General features: G+C 33.7%; 2 protein-coding genes across 2 annotated transcripts; one reads left to right on the top strand and one right to left on the bottom strand.

The window, feature by feature from the left end:
* Positions 1-1,076: 1,076 nt before the first annotated feature.
* On the top strand, positions 1,077-8,441 carry LOC108916140 (nuclear pore complex protein Nup205). The gene is made up of 5 exons (XM_018722342.2): positions 1,077-1,188; positions 1,242-1,405; positions 2,356-7,792; positions 8,005-8,129; positions 8,307-8,441. The coding sequence occupies exons 1-5, from the start codon at positions 1,179-1,181 to the stop codon at positions 8,388-8,390; spliced, it is 5,820 nt and encodes a 1,939-aa protein (XP_018577858.1). The 5' UTR covers positions 1,077-1,178; the 3' UTR covers positions 8,391-8,441.
* Positions 8,442-9,472: 1,031 nt separating this feature from the next.
* On the bottom strand, positions 9,473-20,417 carry LOC108916141 (hamartin). The gene is made up of 21 exons (XM_018722343.1): positions 20,355-20,417; positions 19,987-20,209; positions 19,223-19,340; positions 18,472-18,616; positions 18,297-18,409; positions 17,990-18,170; positions 17,655-17,728; positions 17,461-17,600; positions 16,847-16,995; positions 16,084-16,176; positions 14,418-14,669; positions 13,452-13,692; positions 13,105-13,290; positions 12,656-13,046; positions 12,084-12,270; positions 11,884-12,009; positions 11,621-11,773; positions 11,376-11,562; positions 10,840-10,997; positions 10,401-10,661; positions 9,473-9,931 (listed from the first exon to the last, which is right to left on the bottom strand). Exons 2-21 carry the CDS (start codon positions 20,072-20,074, stop codon positions 9,869-9,871), a joined length of 3,306 nt encoding a protein of 1,101 aa, XP_018577859.1. The 5' UTR covers positions 20,075-20,209; positions 20,355-20,417; the 3' UTR covers positions 9,473-9,868.
* Positions 20,418-21,882: the final 1,465 nt, after the last annotated feature.

Genomic DNA, 21,882 nt, shown 5'->3' with positions numbered 1-21,882 from the left:
ATACCACGAAATAATAAAAAGACACCTGACGGAGACCTTATAATTAAAAAAACTATTTATGCGGGTACAAAGGTAGTTTCTTTTAAAAATTTTCTGCTCTCGTCAACCTTATCCATTCAGCGCGACGAAGCAAACATGAAAGCGAAACGTCAAAGAATGTTGATGAATGTCGGTGATATTTTGGCAGTCACTCTGTTTTTCGATAAAATTGGTGTTTAATTTGTTTTTATTTATGTTACAGGACAAAGAAAATCTCTAAAATGCTGAAGGAAGTCAGTGAATACAAGTTACTTAATTTAAAATAATTAATGTACATTTAGGTGCTATAATAAATAGTAATAACTGCATGTAATATTTTTGTTAATAAAGGATTGTCAAATTTAGTTGTATTTGTTCTTAATTCCTATCAATTTTTAGGCCAGATTATAGTAGGTGGCGCCATCTTTCCGGTATGAAGTTAATACATTCATTAATTGTGTTAGTTTCCTATCATTTCAAGTACAAAGTAGTTTAGTGTAACTACTCACCGGTAGATGGCGGTCGTGCAAAATTAATTTAAAAGATGTTTTATTAAGACCACTAGAAGTCTGAAAATTTTCCAATAATATAATTAGCGATTTAAGGGTACGTATAATTCCAGTTATCTCTTTAAATATCAGGATCGGCAAAATACCTTCTCAACCTTCCGTTATCCTGATCGATCCTGTTTCCAAATTTACATTAATATGTATAATTTTACTGAAAATTCCTCACTTAGTTGTACTTGTATGTATTATATGATCTGTGGTTGTATTCTTACCCTTACTTGAGAACAACAAGCAGTTACTCTATTTCTCAGGGTTGTCCACATACGACTAGAAAAGGATTGTCCCCAGACTCAGAACAAACTCAAACCTGAATGGTTTTAAACTTCAAATGTATAAAAATTATAAATAACGGTTTTTGTTACTAGATGTAGGCTATTTTGGGCTACTTTCAATTTTGGTGTGGCTACTAGCTTAAAAGAAAATCTGGCAACCCTGTGTGTATCCAAACCAAACCGATTTCTTTCATTGGTGTTCGTTGGATTTAAAATGTGAAAAAACTAAATTCTAGTTTCACCTAACCTAAAATTTAATTTGTTATAAGTTTTTAAACATACATACGTTGTAGATATTCTTAAACATAAAATCTATAAAATGAATGATGGTATGTATTGAAAAAATCTAATTAACATTAATGCAATGATTTTTACATTTTAGTGTTGCCAGTAAATAAATCTGAGGATTTATGGAACCCTTATAAGGACTTAAAGGGAATAGTTTGGAAGCATTTAAATCAGCCCAGTGAGGACTTAACATCGGCAGAGCTTGAAAATATCTTAAGGAAACATAAACAAAGTTTTTTTTCACTATTAAAAAACCCGGTATGAAAAATATCTGTTATAATTAGTCATATACCTATGTGGTAGTTTTATTGAGAGAGAAACTATATGAGTAATTATGTGCATAATTTCGTGTACAATGTTAAAGTAATATTTAAGAATCAGGATAATAATTATTTATGTTGCTGGAGTCTTTCTCCCTGCAATAACGTTATTTTTCTGATTATGTCAGTAATATCTGAGTAGTAAAATTAATTATGGAATAATAAAACTATTCCTTCAAAAAAATACATAAACAATTTATAAATTATGTGCGGTCCTCAGCCGCACATGACTGCAACAAGATGAATACAGTAAAACCTTGCTAATCCGACCTGGGATTGTCCAACTTCTCGCTTAGTCCGACCATCCCACGTCCGGTGTCTGCTTACTTCCTTTACCTTTACCTATATGGGCCGCCCCTAGAATCAAGATTTCGTTTTGCTTAAGAACGGAACGAACATTTTTTACCGTATGATTTCTCATGTCTTAAATAGTTAAGAGCAAATCAGTTGTGTGTAAATGATATGTACAGTCTTTAAACTTTCACTTGTATTGTTTCCTTCACATTTTGTTATCAATGTTTCAGACAGTACAGTATTTCCAGCTGAAAATTAAAATTGTATTGTGATGTTACGGGGCAATAAAAGTGTTCCTCTGATAATCCGACCTTTTTTGTGTTTTGACCATGCTCTCGGTCGCGTAGGGTACGGATTAGCAACGTGATACTGTATATAAAAGGCATTTTAGTGAAGTTACAAATTTTGCTCAACGGTTTCTGCCTCAAGTTTATTAATATATAAGCAGTTTGTTAAAATCTTCTGAATTTGAATGTTCCGTCTTGTATTTAGTATGTGTAGAAAGCAATATCCATAAAATTATGTGGAAATTTGCAAATTTAGCCTGGTACTTCATTTAATAACTGACGAAAATGAATATTCTTTTCTTTTCAGCCAAAAAATGAGAAAACCAGGGAGGAACTTAAGAAAGGCATGGATGAAGGAATCACTATTAAAGGAATTGGGCATCAAGTCTTATCCAAAGAATTATACCAGGAAGCAATCATCCTATCAGATATGTTTGAAATAAACGAATTCGTTGCTCTTGATCTACTATGCACTGCTCAAATACAAATGCCGTATTATCCCTCGTTACCCAGAGGTTTGATAGCGGTACTTTTGTATTACGATGGGCGAAAAGCACTTGTGACAACCTTGCTTTACTTAGTACAGGCGAGAACGGGAGTACAGTGGTGTGTTAAAGTAAATCCGGACGTAGCGAAATTTATCACGGATTATACCAACCAATTAATGGAGGGTGGTCTATTTAACAGGATATTCGAACTGCTCCGAACTCTCGATTTAAGTAAAGAAATTGAAAAGTTGCAACAGAACCTGGCATTAGGAGGACCCAAACACCGAAGACAGGTCACAGATTTGTTTAATGACATTAAGAATATTTTGGCGGATATAGTGTTTTCTTGGTCAACACAGTGCGGGCTCCCGAAGGACCCTACCTTGGCACTAATTAATTATTTGAGGGAGATTAAAATCGAGGAAGAGGCATCGGGGAGGATCGATGATGTAAACTTGTATTTAGAAATGGCGCTTTTGTCCGCTCTAGATCTTAGCATATTGCACACAAGGGAGGACGGGGAGGAGGCTGTGCAGTCGTTACCTCTTTTGTCTGATACCAGTTTCTTGACCAGTATCATGAACGAATTCTTACCGACGAAACCCAAATGGGTATGCGAAGGACTGCAAGCGCTTTCTACATTCGGATTGTCAGTTTGCATAAGTTCTCTGAGGGAGGTGCCTCACAACTATCGTTTTCAGGATGCCATCAACAGGGAAGACACGTTCGTCGATGCTGCCATCGAAATGAACGTTTTCACGTTTATGCACAACATACTACTAGAAAATAAGACGCTGTACAAGGAAGCTTTCCTCTATAAACGGATTCATAATTTGATAGCAGACTTCATCTTCTCGATGTACCCGAAAGTTAAAGATCTACGAATGAAAGCCGATGAAATCTCTAGAACGATGCAAGTATACCTCAGAGAAGGATTAGAAGCTCCCGCCAACCTTCCGAGATATTTCGAATATTTATTGTTAACCGTAGGAAAATTATATTCGAACGATATCCTCGGCACTGATTATATGCTGAATTACTGGAGTCCCATCGAAATCAGTCCAAATCAGAGTTATTCTTATAGAGCTCCTCCTAGATCAGTGTCGTTATTCAAGTTCATCAGATTAGCTGGAGATATGTTGCCTTCTTCCTTGTTTGTTCCGTACATAACAATGTTGAGTGGTTTGTCATCTTCACAGCAAACGGCACGATATTGTTTCAATATGCTGAAGCAGGCCAGCACAAATGTTTCCACGAATTTGTCATGGGATCATTTTTTTATGTCTTTTGCTCAATATTTTAGCAACTTGAGGCAGGAAACTCCACCGCAGGCCGACACCGTTTATAGAAACCGCGCTGCTTATCACAAAGGCGTGTCCCCGCAAGAGATTGACGGATTACATGCCGTTTTGTTATTGATTCGTACGGTAGCCGAACGCGACGAATTTTCTCGTTTAGCTATGTGTGAACACCCGGGATGGTCCCCCTTAAACGTGATGCTTGGATTAGTCAGTTGCTCGATTCCCATACCGTTAAAATCGGATCTTCTTCTCACTCTTGCCGCCCTATCAAAATCGTCCGAAAATGCCGCCCAAATGTGGGAGAATTTGGAAACAGCTCAAATTCTGGTGACTATTCCAACCACGTCCAGTTATTCGCCGCGCGGTATTCAGACTGAATTAGACGAAATAGAATCGAGGATGGAAGAGTATCCCTTAACTAGAGCGGTGCTCAAACTTCTCCAAGTGTTAACGGGTTTCGGAATCCCCAGGACTTTAGGGGCGGGATTGAGAAAGCCAGGCTTTGATCCCTATCTGTCTTTCATCGTTAATTCCGTTTTTCTGAAATATCATACAAGATCTTACCGAAATACCTCTGAGAAATGGGAGGTGGCGACACTTTGTTTAAAGTTATTTGAGAAGTTTTTAAATCAGTACGATCCTAAACTGTCCGATTTTCCTGCTAATACCCAGACAGAATTTAATTCTCCTCCCGGATACCATCTTATGTTACAATTGAATATTAAATCGGAAATGTTAAATACTATACTAGATATAATCGACGATGGAAATAGACTTTTCGATACCTACTTATCGTTTCCTGGAGAAGAAATGGTGAAGGAGTGCACATTAAGTTGTTTAAATATCCTTAACAGGGTTTTAGTGCTACAACCCAAATTTTTCAGTCTACTTACATCATCCTCGGCATCTATTTTGTTAACGAGCATTTACAAATTATTGTTGTCGATAAATAGACGTAGCGGCAAGCCAGACCATTGCGTGAATATCGCAAAATATATTACTTACCATCTGTATTTGCCTAAACACAGCTTTGACGCTGTAAAAATTCTAGCGTTGATTACAAGTTCACCCGTTGCACACAATCAGTTCATCGATATCTTGTTGGCATCTGACGAGATAAAAGAAACTGTCAGAAGTGGATTTGTGGAATGTCTAGATTCTACGAATGATGATAACGATGAAGCAAGCTACGATATCAAGAAAGAGGTCCTGAAGTTGCTTAAACAATGTTTACCCTACAATACGCCGAATTTGACTCATTTTTTGATGGGTTTTGATATAAAAAGGGATGTTTCTCTGACTGAATTTCAGTTTCCTGGAGTTTTGGGATTTCCTCGTACATGTCTACATTCTATACTATCGATCATGGATGCGACTGTCAACCACTTTATAGAGACCCCAGCCCCCTCATTGTTGGAATCCAGTTATCATCTGCTTTATTTACTGGCTTCAAACGTAAAAACTTCGGGGCCGGTGTTACGATTCATAAGGTTGAATAAAACATTTTTCAAAGATCATTTAAGAGAAGCCAGTAAAAATAATATAACTGATGGAATAAGTGAATTTAATCAGCTTACCTGGTTACTAAAGGTACTTGCCATCGAATTAAAAATTTCCAGTGAAGTTAAACAGGTAACTTATCTGAAACAGTTAACGTCCTTCCTCGTGAATGTACCAGTTGAAGAGGCAAAAAATCCAGATATTTTCTCTTTAATTCAGAAAAACGTCATTGAAGCGAAAATTATAACACCCGACGATATAAAAATGGAAAATTTTATGACAAGTTTAATCCCCTATTTTGAGTTTAAAGAACCCCCGGTGGAGACGCCCCCATGGGATTTTTTTAACAACACTGTGCTAAATCAGATTCTACAAAATTGCCAAAAAAAGAAGCCACCAAAATTAATCGATTTGAAAAGGTTACATCAAATATTGTACGACGAACTGAAATCGTTGCAAGGAACAGCCGTTCTCGGTCAGATTCAGGCCATAACTCAGGAGATCCCTAAAGTTCTAAAGTACGCACTTGAACTGAACAAGAGGACTGAAACTTGTTCTTCCGTGGTACAATTTGTGGATGCTTGGAGGCAAGTGGCAGAGGTGTTAGTCATGTACATTCCCTTAGAGATAATTTCTTCGACAGAACAACAAATTATAAGTATCTGCCTGCTTAAACATATTTTAAAAAAAGTTGTGAAAGTACAACTTTTACCGGAAGTTTCTAGATATACATCTGGGGCCGTTTTATTAATGATGACTAATTTAAAAAAGTGTTATATTCACGATAAGAAAATGCTAAGGACGTCAAACCTTCATAGCGACACGAATGTGAATGTAATGAAACTTTATTACAGTTCCCTAAAGGAAATTCTGGAACGTCTTGTAGAATGGATCATGATATCCGATGTCATAGATGGAGAATTAAGAATTAACCTGTACGCTGCGTTAGTAACGTTTTTACAACTGACAAATGCGGATGTTCCACACGACAGTACTATTTTCAATGATAGTCTTTATATAAGCCGTTTGGATAGTTCCCGGGTGAATACTGCTGACAGAGATTTGCAGATTCAGTTTTCATCGGACATTTTATCCAAGTTTGGAGAAAAATTGGTGGAAGTGTTATGTCATGATTGTATCGGCGGTCAAGAGATTTGTAAAATTCTTGCAATGTCGAGCTTTAGCCATTTGATAATGTTATCTGGTAACATAAATTCGATTATGTTCGTGTCAAGCCGTGGCTATTTAAGGCACATAATTCAAAGTATAATGGACAGCGACACCGATTTAAGGAATATGTTGGAACTACAAGCGGAGTCTATAAAACCGCTATATTTGTATATGGCAAAAATATTGTTATTGATGAGATTAGCGGGAACCAAGATGGGGGCGGAGATGATACTGGAACAAAAGTTGCTGGCTTGCTTTAGCAACATGTCGGTTTTTGCTTTTCATCCCGAAATATCGAAATCTTGGCATAAAGATGATGTATTAGAAGATTTCTTACCGCCAGTCGAACAGCAGTATCTTCAGATATGGCTTCCAACTCTGGACGTTTGTAACGCCATTCTAACTACGTTAGGAACGGAAAATCAGTCGGCCGTCGTACAAATTATGTATTTCTTGTTCAGTCACCTGGATGTAATCGAATTAATCTTACGTTCGGGCAGTCCAGATTTATCACCCGAATCCTTAAAAGAATTATCACTTCTTACATCGGTATTGTCCCGTATCGCAAACAATGATTTGATCAACATCTTAGAAAATCCCAACGTCGTTCAAAATATCAGAGCTCAACTATATCGGTTGCAAAAACTCATGCTATCGTTACTTCCTAGATTTATATTATCCGAAGACACAGTGAAACGTCTGGTAATGCATCCTTCACGTTCGACCAGTATGTTTCAGACATCCGAGAGATTACTATACGCAATGCAGATTATGGCCAACCTCCTGTGTTACTCTCAACGTATAGTTGCAAACCATGGAATAGAGCATGCCGGTGTTGGGGTTATTTTTTATCCGTCATTAAGCGATCCCTTGTTGCACACTTTCAATATAAGAAGTACATCGAACACCAACGAACAAGAACCTTCATTAGGTATAATTGTTCAACAGTTGATTAGCACCGTGAATTACCACCATCAAGAAAAGGTCACTCACGATTTATTGGCAAGAAAACTGAAAGAAATACCCGATATGAATTCGCTAGATCTGCGCCATTATATTGAGGAGTCCGTCGACAATACAGATTTATCATCAAAGAGAGAAAGGGCATACGAGATTATTTCGGAAAGGCTTAAGAAAAAGAAAAAAGAACTAAAATACTGTGTATTTATTATAGAAAATGCTCTATATCTAATATGGTCCCATCTTGATTTCTATATGTTGAGAGCTATACCAAAATCAAAGAGTTACGGATACATTCACTCTAACACTACACTAAATCCAGATAGTAAGTTGCTGTATAATTTTTTTAATGTCGGTATTTATAACAATTCAACAACTTTAAATGATTAAATTTATTCTACCATTATGTTTTATAGTAACATTTTTTTTATATTTATATTTAACGTGAAATTAAATAAAAAACATTGAATTTCAGAAAATACATTTCCGTACCGAAATATGTTTTGCATAAATGCCTCTTATAAATGTTTATTTTAGTGGCTCTCGCATCTGCCTCGGAAGCCACATGGAAAGTGTCCTCAGACATCATCAGTAATTTGAAACAAGGGTTGGTTTCTCTTTTTAACGACAGTTTTAGTAAACAACTGCTGGAGACGGCTCAGGTAACGCTACTTTCTAATTATTGATATTTTATACGTTTTATATGAAATTGTCTATTTCTCGTGTTACGATAGTCTTATCTTTTCAATTTTTTTGTGCTAAAAATTGATTATTAACTTAAATAGGACATAATAGTCTTGAAAACCTACACGATACCATACCAGATGTTTTTGTTTCAGGGCCGAACTGAATTAGATAAAGGATTCATTGAAGTACTATTAAGGAAAATTAAACGACTCATTCAATTTGTACCAGTTAAATAATTGAATATTTGTCCGATTTGAAACTTTAAATAAAATATAATTTTATATTAGCGTTATATTTTTTCTTTTTCTTGTAACGTATGTGGTAATGTATGTACATGTTGTCATATTGTAAGTTTGGTCGCCAATATTGGAGTTCATTGCCCGTAACTTAATACTTAATGCAGCTTTGGATTGGTCGGGGCCGTTATTGTCCACCTGAAATTTTTTCCGAGCCCCGAGAAGTTGTTACAAAGTTATGAGCCTTGCTGTAAAGCCTTAAAATAAAATCCCCCTCCATATTTGCGCAGTTTTTTCAAAAACGGGAATCTATATGAATGTAGTTATAGCTGTAGCCATTTTTTTTTCAGATTTTTTACAAATTAATTGGTGAGGGATTGAGTTTTTTTTCACTTTTTCCTATTTATGCAGTCTTAAAAAATAGTAATAATCAAAATTTTCAAAATCGGCTATGCTTAACCTCAGCTGATGCAAAAACAAAAACGATCGATGCGACCAGTTTGAAAAAAAGTCGTTTAAAAGGTTTCGGACCATTTTTTTTACTGTGAAATCGTATGTCTACTACCATATTTATACTAACATCAGACTATCGAGTCCTGGGCCATATTATGGTTCTTCCACTACATCTCCAGTGGTGTCCTTGTCGTTGTTTTTTTATTTTATTGCCCCTTTTGCGCACGATTCTTAGTCTGTCCCTAGCGCGCCGATGATTTATGGTGTCTATACCTGCCTCATTGAAATGACTGTGACTCGGAGACAATTTTCGGAATGTGGACTTAAAATTTTATACACATATTTTCGAAGGACCCATCAGTGGCTATCCCCCTTAAAAAAAGTTTAGTAATCTGGGAAATTCATACTATTACCCGTGAAAAAGCCGACCGCCACTGAAAGTTACACCCTGTATACACTTGGATGTTTTGAAACTCGGGTTTCTCTGAAAGTGGTTGTTTCCATTTCTTCTGATGTAGAACGGTATGGACTTTAATTTTCTCTTTATAAAATAGGACGTTGGAATTAAGTTAAAGACGTTATTAAGTATTTAAATACATTTAATAAAAATTATTTTGAAATCAATTCAATGTAACAATATAATCATCAGCCATAACAATAAATACTTTGTTACGTCTACCATCACAAATTTAGAAGTGCCTCAACATTTTGGTCTTTATATAAAGTAACGCTTTAAATTTACATAATATTTATATAATATATATATAATATAACATTCTAACCTTCGTGAGAGTACAACAACTAACACTTTTTGAGATGACAACTTAGAGAACAGTAATGAATGTATTCCTTTTACATGAATTTGTGTCACTTATAACATTTGTATAAAATTTTACAACTACACAGTAGGTAATTTTTATCAAAGCGGTTATGAGCTTTTAATGCCATTTTTATGTTTCTCGTCTTACTCCTAGAATATATATATATATATATATATATATATATATATATATTAAGATGAAAAATCAGTCGTTTTCTTTTTCAACAAATGCATCGCCATCGAATCTTGACTTTTGGTCCACGATCGCCTAAAAAATTAAATGACCATTATCTATACATTGTATAATGAAAATCGAAAATCAGAAAATCTATAACCTTTTGTGCAGATTCTTAATTTTAGTGACACAGATGGGAGATTTAAGAAAATTAACTTCTACTCTCTAAAACAATAAAATGGCAAGGACAAGGATCCGAGCACGATGAATGAATTTTCGTAAAACCCAAAATAACACGTTTTGTAGGTTATATCTCGCCCACAATAAAAACATGCCGCCGATAGACATCTATAATGATCGTTAGTCGGTCGTCTCATCTCTATGTCGTGCAGATGAGAATTAATAAGAAACTGGTCTGCGTCTGGTGATTCTACCGATGAATGATCTTGGCGATTTACTTTACGAAGACATTATTAGAGGGGTGGTAGGGGTTTTAGTCGGCAGAGCAGTTGTTGTACTAAATTAATAAAATCGGGGAGAATTACCGTCTAGAAGCTCGTACCTGAAGGTTCTTTACTTCTCTCTGCTCTCTTTCGTGAAACGCCATGCTTCCCTCCGAGGACGCCAGGGAAGCCGACAGGGGGGACGAATGTGGACTAAAACCAGCCGTTGTAGTCACGTTTACCTCGTGACAGCTACTAGTGTCCGGCGAATGAACACACCTCTTTCCTTTGTCGGACTCTAATCGTTGACGTAAATCCAGTATTTTCTCTTCTAGAGCCCGATTGATCGTCAACTGCGTCTGATATTTACTTTCGACGGCCTAAAACATACCCGCTAAAAGTAATCCCAAGGAGCGACAAAAGGCACTATTGTTCCGCAAATATCTTTTTAAACCCTCAAATCACTTCAAATAATCAATAAGAAAAAAAAAACTTTTACAATTATACGTAAAGAAACTAACTAGGAATTTATATATTTTTTTGAACGATTACATTTACCTCAAATTTTTCAAACCGCTGTTCATTCAACACGTTCACCGTCTTTTTCTGAGCCAGTATTAAATCTTCGTTTGTCATTATTATATGTTCCAATTCATGAACTCGTGCTTTGTACGCCTCCAAACCTGCCACCTTGATTTCTAATTGTTGCTCCATGCCTGAAATAATCGTAATAGGGGGGATTTTTTCTTATTTGTCAGAGAAACATGTAATTACATGCCCATTATATTATTTAGGGGGCGATTCTACCCCCGTAAAAGTTCAGAAACAGAATATTAACAGAGATCTTTCATATTAATTGAATTAATTTAACCTTTTATTAGTTTTTCATCATTTTGATGACTTTCCATAATTACCGTCTGTTGCCAACAATAAGATGTTATCACAACGATAAAAAAAAATTACTTTAAGATTACGTCGATATTTGAAGTACCGCAGGATATTGCAACTACTATTTTTATGGGTAGGATCGCCTCCTAAATTTCTTTTATAAAAAAATAAATTAATTCCTATTTTTCTCTATAAAAGCAAATTACTTTTAATGCTTTCTTTATAAGATTCCCTGACCGTTTCCAATTCCTCCTCGCTCCTCTTCATGGCGGACAGCTTATCCAACTTCTCCTGGTACTTCAACTGAAGCTCCCCGATCAAGAGCAGTTCTTTATTGACCTGCTCTAATTCGTGTCTGCCTTTTTCTCCCACCCACGCCTGTTCTCTCGCCACCTACGGAACGCAAATTTAATAACGGAAAAAGTATCGTTAACAATAATATCTTGCTTACGTTTACTTCGGCAATCGTGTCTAGCAACACAGACTCCGCCTTTTGGCGTTCTTCGTTCAAATCGGAGCATTTACTTCTTAAATCGACCAAATCTTTCGCAAAAACGTTGTTGATCTCCCTCAAATTTTTGCATTCCTGCTGCAAGGTCTTGCACTAAAATTAAAAATGTTTCTATTAATTTTATTTTTATCGATTAGATTTTTTAAGACGACATATAATTTGAAGGTTAAACATATTCTAAACACCTTATCAATTAAATATACCTGATTCTCCCAATACTGGACGGTCTTGTTCAATTTCTTCTCTTCGTCAAGTCTTTCCTTTTTGAAAGTATTAATTTGCTTCCTTAAGTCATCAATATCTCTTTGCTGAAGTTGAACAGTATCTCGCTAAAGTGAATTAAAGAATTACTAATAACTATTTTTTTAATATAAGAAGTTATGTCGTTTTAAAAAATTATTACCAAGGCAGAGTTACATTCTTCCAATAATCTCGTACTCTTTGCGTCTGAAAGCAACCGTCTGTTTCTGTAGGCGTGAGTTTCTCTTCTATGTCTCTCGAAAAGGAGTTGCTGATGCAAGAGTTGCAGTTGATCCCTAAGGAGCTGCGAGCTGTTCCTTTCGCTGCAGTTCACTGCCGATTCAATATACCTTAAACAACGTAATGCATTACGGGATTAAATTACGTTCTCTCTTGCGGTACGTTTTCATGGAAAACTTTTTAAAATCCACTTTTTAATGAAACCGACATGAAACTGCAGAAAATATTATTTTGGAGAATTTTAAAAATATGTATGCGTTTGTGACAACGTACCTTTATCTCTTTTACCTTAAAAGATACTTTATATTTTCTACAATCTACATTAGTTTGACATCATGATTTACAAACACCCTGTATATAGATCATATTTGAACTATAGGTAATGATATGCTTTTTTGTGATAGACACATAATGGGACTTACACGTATGTAATTAATTTTTTGTATCGAGGACAAAATTGAACAAAACGGAAAATATTTTGTACAGGTTACTCACTTGTCTAGGATATCGTATAAGGAAGGAGGGCAGCTTCTTTCCTGAGAAATATTGAAAGGTGCGGGACTCGGTACAGGGCTCGGCTTGACTTCGCCGCTCTCCAAGGATGGGAAAATGCCCAAAAATAAATGCTCGTATGGCATCGGCCAAAAGTTTTCCGTCTGGGTAGAACAGCAAAACATGGCCTTCCTAAGCTTTTCACACTTATCGGTTTGATTGACGGCATTCAAATTGTTCAGTACACTCTCCACCTTAACTTCTCCCGTAGTTTCCTCATCAGTTTCATCCAAGGGCTTATCCATATTGTCTTTTGAAGGATTATTGGGACTTTTCTTAATTTCCGGGCACGAGTTTGCACGGCGAACCGTCGTACAATTTGGAAATGGTATATCTACAATGTAAAATAATAAGCGATTCCGAAACGATTTGCGTAATTTCTAGTCACTCACTGTTTCCCGGACTGCTGCCGGTAGAGGCTTCGATTTGCTCGGGCTCGGGATTGCACTGACTGTGATACCGTAATCGTTGGACTCTCTTTGCGAAGCTGTTCATCGATTTTGAATTAGGCATGTGCAGTCCACCCGCGGTACAAGGGGATCCGTGTTCCTGTTCTTCGTCCAAATGTTCGTTTGAACCTAGGACATTTGTTAATTTTTCATCGTGAAGGGAATTGGGTGAATTTAAAAAAAATTCTTTCAGAGTACACAGACGCCTCTTATTTAAATCAATATTCTCTAAGAATTAACACTGAAAAATGTGTAACTGTTCAAATTTGCCGTAACAGGTAGATACTTACAATCGTCAAAATCGGGCGACACGTTACTGTAAGCCCTCGCAGCGGAAGGCTTTATGGCCTCATTTTTTCCAACAATAGATAAAACCTCCTCATCTTCTTGACTTATAGGAGATTCGATTCTTTGGTGATGGGTGGACTGTCTCAAAGCTGCTTCGGAAGTAATAATGCGCAGGGGACTAGAAGGCATAGGTAAATTTTTGTTTTTTGAAGACATGTCACCGCCAACAGTACAATCGGTAATCTGAAAGACATTATAAAAATAAAATACAACTACTGTTTGTTTAATTCAATCGATCACATTAAAAAATGTTCCAGCTCTTGCTACATGGTCCAATGGAGATTTTTTTGTATTATCGTCAGGCAAAATCCCTTAATGTGCATGTCCCACTCGTTTGTTTCAAATAAACAAAACCAACAAAAAAAAACAATCGTTTTAAGTAAATTGTGAGCGTATGAGAAAAATCATAATAGGCGGTAACAAAAAATAATTTTTAAAGTCGCTTTGACAAGTCTCCGATTTACAGATACAGAGCCTTCGTAAATGATTACAAGCCAATTGACCGTCGAGCTTAGGCAACCAACATTGCACGGCACGTCGATATTGATTAGTTTACAATGCACAATAACAAACCGTCGTCTACCTGGAGATAATGCCATCGCCGGTTGGATGAGTAAAATGTGAAATGATACACCGATCACAAGCCGCTGAAACAGAATGTTGCGTTTTAATGTAATCTTGAACTTATTGTTTTAATAATTTTTAATTTTATCGAAATTGAATTGCCAAACCGAAGGAAATAAAATTACTGTTTTAAACAAAATTACCGGTCACGTAGCTGGGAATCATTTATGAAAGCTATGTATATTATATATATATATATAAATATATATATAGTATTTTCCTTCGCAAAAAATCCGAACCTAAATTAGGGATCTTCCCTTTCAAATAATCATCAGAATACAAACCTGCGACCGTTCCAATATAAGTTTATTTAATTTCTGGTTGGATACTGATTCTCGTTTTATTTTGCGAAACGCCGATTTACTCTCGGATGAAAAACTAAATGGTGAACTCTCTTTGCGCATTGGCGAAGAAGGTTGTGAATGAGTGGGTGTCGTGTTCTGAGAACCAGATGGTCGGTTTTTGCTAAATGAAGTCAACGCTCTCGCAATATTAGAATTTAACGGTTGAGATCTGGCCGGTAACAATCGAAAATCCTAGAAAATAAAGTTAATGTAAAAACAAAATAGAAAATGTCATAAAAAAATTTTTTAATAATTTAATCGGCAAATATAAGAATGTACCAAAAACCACTGGCTTCTGAGACAGGCATGTTTAAGTTCTCTCGAAAAATATCATATTATGCAGACGCCTTGTAAAAATTTTCTATACCAACATATTTAGAATGAAATTTAGAATGAAATTTAGAAGTAAAACGTGTTGAAAACATTTCAATGTCAATAAATAATTGTTTACTTACACGTATTCGTGTAGTTCAAATCTTATTATTTGATTTAACAATGTTAAATTTCTTGCATCATCTACAAAAGCCAACTAAGTCTTTAAAAACATTGAAATTAATATAAGAAGAAAATTATAAATTACCACATTTGCATAAAAACTACGGTATTGATAAATGGCTTATTTTGACCTTAATTATCTGAAGCACATTATTTGTTTATAAAATAATTTACTTTAGCGAGCTGTACTCTCCACATAGACAAATAAAATTAATTACCGATACATTACCAGGAGGTGACTAAGGCATTTTATTTATTTTTCTAATCAACTTATTTAAATTTCAAATACGCCTATAATTCTTTTGGGACAGGTTACGTCATACCAGTTATGAAATGATTGGTGAAATTACAACCAAAGAACATGTATAAAGAAAATTCTCTAATATACAGGGTGCCACTTTGAATTGGGATCAAATTTATACCAAAAAATATATATTGGGGATGTCGTCAAGTATATTATATTATACTGTATATTAGGGTGGCCCAAAAAAAAAAACATTTTTTTCCTCTCTTGTGAAAATGTTTGTTTATCACGTTTTAAGAGCCACCTCAATAAATCAGCTTAAAAAAAATTTATTTAGAGGTCCCTCAAGATTTTTAAAAATTTCCAAAATCGTCAAAAATTGATTTTTTTAATTTTTTTTCTCATTACTTTATCATTTTATAGATCGAAAAAAAATCTTGATTCTGAAAATTTCAAATCGCTATTTTAATTTCTAAAGGTCATTCATAATTATTTTAACTTTAAAAGTAGTGTAGGTACCTAAAATGTTTTCGAGCGACCTCTAAAAATAAATATCAACAAACTAATAATTTTTTTTATCGAATTTGATGAACAAAAGAATAGAAATAAATCACGAGGCGAGAGGCGCATACGCAGAAGTTTAAATTTTAAATGCAGTTTAAAAAACAAATTATAGCTATTCGTTTAATTAAAAATATATATTATATAATAATTTCAAATTAGTATTCTGGGTAGCACTAAAGTCACACCCTGTATAAAGTAAGGTGCAAAAATTGAAAAGATAGGCACTAACAATTTCCCACCATTTAACTCGCAGATTGACGCAAATTAATGGAGACTGTCGTAAAAATTCCGATCTTTACTTACCCTAACGGGAGTTGTTTCTGGAGTTGCCTCTATCGCAGCCTCAGGAGGAGAAGTACCTTCCTGTGACAGATAATTCACGCCTTGAATACAACTCTGAAAGGATACAGATTGATATTATGTGTATCGGTTACTTGTGCTTTTTAATCGTGTATACAGAGTGGTCCAAATAAGTAATTTAAAACTTTATTTTCAAGAAAAGTTCAGTGATCAATATCTTGATTAATTTAAGACACAAAGGAATTTTTACGTTCTGGTTAATTCCTTTGGTACCCTACAATTTTTTTATCTGCAAAAATATTTCATATCTTATATTTTCGTTTTTTTTTATGAAATGTTTTGTTCATTTGCATCATTTGAGAGAAATTTTTATAGATGGTGTCCTATTTAATAACCCAAATTCTTATAAAACCTTATAACCCAAAAATCTGAAGTCACGGAAAAAAATCATGTACATGGTTGGATTCTACGAGTACATAACAAAAAAGAAACGTTACTACGTACATAAAATATTTTCACAAACAAAAAAATTGTAACCCATCACAGAAAGCGGCCAAAATTGAAAAATGTCTTTCAAACGAACGAAAATATCAAGACATCATTTTAGCCATTCTACTTTTGTCAAAAATTGGACCTGACATCCTTTTTGTTATATTTTCGAGAAATAAGAGAAATCCTTCAAAAGTGCCACATTTTGCCCACCCTGTATTTAATACATGCACACAACAGAAAGAGTTTGAAATAAATTTCGTCATTATTTTGTTACCTGCACATGAGGGATATTTGTAGGAAGAGTCTCGGTAATTGGTGGAGTTTGTACGTGAAACACCATGCTCGGTGAAAAGTAACTCGTTTCAGTGATCTGCATTTGACAGGCCGCTAGATTTTTTAAATTATGCAATTGATATGACGGTTCTAAAAATTACGCATATAAATAAAACAATTTTACACATTTTTAAATGGCTTGTTTCTGAATTGATACGCCAAACTTAAAATTTGAATTCGGGTGGTGAAACAAGTGAAAAAGCTTACGAAGGAATGCCCAGAAAAATTTTGTTTTCAACATACAAGATGCTGATGTTTGAAAAATCATTCACATCTTTTTTGTAATATCTAACATATATAAAGTGATGAATTTGAGGTAAAAATTTGCCAAACTCTTATATAAATAAATCAAACAGTAGCGAAAATGCTGAGAATCTCAAAAATTAGACAGCAATTTGGAAATTCAATCGCTAACTTTAATTCTTGGTGGTACAAAATCTTCTATTTCTAACAATTTCATTTTTCACATCTTTTAATCGCCCGAATCCAAATTTTAAGTTTGACTATCTACTTCCGAAACACCTTATACATCATTCTGATGTAAACATCTTTTACCAATATTTGAATTTGTAGTTCCCGATCTCGAACGAAAACCAGACGTATTCTGACAGGAATCGTGTGGACACCGGTCGGTTATGTCCAAACTAAACCTTTCACATTCAACGATTACATCGTGCACTCCTTTTTTCTTCCACCTGAAAAGGTAACGTAGAAGAAATTATAATTTCCACCGACAACAACTGTCTAACCTTTCTGTTGTTATTTCATTTTCCTGAGAAGCCGTAACTAGTGACGGATGCATTCTAACAGTGTCCAGCATAGGCTACAATATTCCCAAATAATTAATACCAGATTCGAAAATATTGAAAAACATACATTCAATTTACAAAAATAAAGTCTAGCTGTACCGTTCTGTAGAGACTTGTCTGCATAAAAGAGTGACCTTTAATTTTAAGATACTTCTATGAAAAATAAGCTTAATTTGTAAATTTACAGTACTAAGAAAATTGCAGAATAGCAGCAATTGCAGCATACACCCAAATCAGATTAAAAAAATAAATAAAACTATAAAAATAATACGTACCTTAATAGTGTGAACAAAAACTGGATTACTTTTTTCTTTATACTGCACTCTCAAATATGCAAGGAAATTGCAGGGATACATTCCGTATAACCTCAGAAATAACGCGTACAAGGCTACCTGCATATGGACATTTTGTTCCTCGATAAATTTTCCTGAAGCACAATTCCAAGAAGCTAGGCGACTATAATAATAATAATAATAATAATAATAATAATAATAATAATAATGATGATGAGTGAGAGGATCATTTAACTATACTACACTACACAATATATTATTTACGTTAATTGTATTCCTATTTTTTTACCTGAAAATATCAAAAATATCTCTTAAATAGTGGCCCATCGCCGACGGTATCATTGGTAATAAAACGATCAGCAGAAGAAGAGCGCTTATAAGCGGCAGGAGTTCCATTTCGTTCTAAACAAGAAACAATTTATATTTACATCTGTATTAATCAGATGAGAGTTGGGTGTAGATACCTTTAAAAATTGTAAGATATCTCGAAGTAAGTTATGCTCCTGAAGTTTGTATAACCAGGTTGGTTGACTTCTAGCGACATGTCCTAATAACGTCAATGCTTGTACTTTGATTTCAGTTTTTGAACTCTTAATTGATTCAGATAAACTAAAAATGAAAAAAAAATATTATAAGATAATCGAAAAATATTTATCCCTGTTATAAGTAGCCAATTTTGTACTGCACAAAGAAATCCAATAGGTGAATAAAGTAAAGCTTTACATAACAAATGTTACTGTTGAATTAAACTTATTTACGTCATACATTTTTTGGATACCTAATTAAACATTGCAGTTTAAAAAAGATCTAATTTTAAACTTTTACCAGCTTGTTAATAAGATGGAAACGTTGTATAGGTATAATTTAGATACTTTTTAAAAATTTATAGAAAATTTATCCAAGTTCCTCATGTAGACGGTGGAAGTTTAACATTTTGCCTTTGATTTTTCCAAATTGTTAGAATTTCTGTTTAACTTTCAATTCAAGTCAGGTTTGTATAAAATTATATGATTTCCAATACTTATAAACACTTCATTCGATACAATTTTTTACCAAGATTTAATTTCTGTTCTGAATAATATTTGTTTAAAAAATGTTTGTTGGTGCCGTACTTACCGATTTCTGAATTACAAAATTATTATTATTATTATAAGATATTCTTTAGATTCCTTTCCAAAACAATTTTAATTAAAAAAAATTGAGTTTTGTACTCACCGATCAAATAAATACTGATGATGAGGTTCCCTTATATTTACCAGGATATCCATAGATCTGACAGAATTAGTACTTAAATAATAATCATACAGGCCATTTAACAGCCAAGAGTCATTAACTAAAAATAACATCAAACATTTTACAAATTTAATATGCGTTTTTAGTCAATAAAAATTTTTAATATTTGTATGTCAATATAAGTATATATATATATTTTAAATTTGATTATATTATAGGCAATTTTTCAGTAATCATTTTTAATTAATCTTGTATCGATTATGAACTTAAAACTACATAAATATATTGAAGTAGGTACTTACATTTTTTACCCTATACCTTTTCTTGATATTATACTTTAAATTCAATTATTTAAATATTATGGAATAACAATTCTTTTATAAACAAATAGATATATTATTTAAACAAAAACATTTAATTTCAAACCAAGTAAAGTTAAAATTTATTTCTCGTATACACAAAAGAGGTCTGGGGAAAATATTACTGATAAATGTACAATTATTTTAATACATTTCAGCAACAAAACTACATACTTTTATTGTCCCATTCAAATACTAAAATGTACCTATTTAGTAATTTGAAAACAAAACACATATAAAAATAGGAACAAGTACCGACTACTAACTTTGAACTACACGAATACTTTTTAAATAGGTGATCCAATTAGAATTGATTAATTCTCACATAGGTAGCTATAATTACTCAGGAAGATATTTACAATTTTTTTTTTATAAATATATACATACCTTTCATAAATTGTTCTCGTAAAGTTTCTTTTGCATTCTCAATTGCTTCCCTATTGTTCGACTCCAAGCGTTCAAAAATATCTGTCATAATGTATAATCAAGCGATGTTTCGGAAATCGGATGTACATTAATATAAACTGGGTGAATTTAATGGAATAATTGAAGGATTTCAATGATGTTATAGGTAAAACAACAGCTCATTATATGTACTAAAATAAGTAACCTGCAAAAGGAAATTTAATTTAACGAAAATACCTATAAAATAGCAATAATTTATATAGGTATTTGAACCACGGTTTTGTTAATATTTATGTTCCAAATTATGAATTTTTGACAAAAAATACGACTGAATTAATAAAAATTTATACCTTATATCCTAAATAGTGAGAGAGACTAGCATTCGTCTGTCAAATACAGGATACAGAATTACAGGAAACAACTTTATCACTGGCAAGAAGAGTGGCTAGTGATTTTTTGCGATGAAATTTCCCCAGCAACAGCTGATTTTAGATTTTAGGAGAAAAAGTTGAAATTATACTCATAGAAATAGAAGTTGCCATTCTTTTCTTGATTCAATGATTTCAGCGCCCTACAACGGGTGAGGGCTGAACTATATATATATGAGAAAACAGAAAACTTTCTAAAATGTTTTTCTAGAGCATGCAGTATGGTAATTATAGAGAATTTAATCAACAGATGGCGCTGTACGTTTATAATTTGGCGGTAAATTTAAAGTTTCGACTAATAAATCCATTCTACAGGGTGTTTGGTAAGTCGATGCAAACCTTTCAGGGGATGATAGAATGGATCATTTGGAATTTATTCAACCCAATTTACCTTTATACCAAGTGTTACCATTTTCAAGATATTTATGATTTTTTGAGAAAACCTTGCTTATCATCCAAAAAATGTGAATATACATAACAAGCAGTTTGTTTCTTTTTTTTAACAGGGTGTAATCTTATTTGTATATTATGAAGCATCAGTAATGAATATGAATAACAAATTTATAATGTGTAGAAAAGTTGTCGGAACATGTCAACCGCACTCAAACACATAAGTTCAAACACAAATTTTATTAGAACGAGTACATGGAAATTTTGTCAAATGATTTTAAAAACTTCCCTAGATGATATCCTTTCAAACTTTGCAAAATTTGCAGTTTAAATTTAGCTTAAAAATAATAAAAATTGTAATGAATATTTCTTATTATTAAGGTTAATATTGTGCAGCAGATTTGTAAACTAAATTTGTACTGTAAATTTCGCCAGGTCTGAAAAAATAACATCTAGAGAAATTTTTAAAATCATTTGACAAAATCCACATGTACTCGTTGAAGTAAAATTTGTGTTTAAATTTAAGTTTTTGAATGCGGTTGACATGTTCGGACAACTTTTCTTGTTTATATTTTTTTCTACACATTATACATTTATTATTCATATTAATTACTGATGCTCCATAATATAAAAATAAGAGTGCACCCTGTTGATAAAAAGAAACAAAGTGCTTGTTCCGTTTATTCACATTTTTTTGATGATAAACAAGGTTTTCTCAAAAAAGCATAAATATCTTGAAAATGGTAACACTTGGTATAGAGGTAAATTGGGTTAAATAAATTCCAAATTATCCATTCTATCACCCCTGAAAGATTTGCATCGACCTACCAAACATCCTGTATATTATGTATGCTAATTCTCTAGCGCTATAAATAGTTATTTATGCAACAAGTGAAAAAAGTAAAGTGTTTATTGCACGAGATGTGAAATTGTCCAACGAGGCCGTTAGGCCGAGATGGATAACACGATGAGTGCAATGAACACTTTTTGCAAGAGTTACATAGAATATTTTTTCTACATTCATGCAAAAACCAAAAAATGTTTTATTTAGGTGAGGGAT

This window comes from Anoplophora glabripennis, unplaced genomic scaffold (genome assembly GCF_000390285.2).
Source record: "Anoplophora glabripennis isolate ALB-LARVAE unplaced genomic scaffold, Agla_2.0 scaffold1244, whole genome shotgun sequence".
Taxonomy (NCBI): Eukaryota; Metazoa; Arthropoda; class Insecta; order Coleoptera; family Cerambycidae; genus Anoplophora; species Anoplophora glabripennis.
This window is presented reverse-complemented; position numbering and strand designations above follow the sequence as displayed.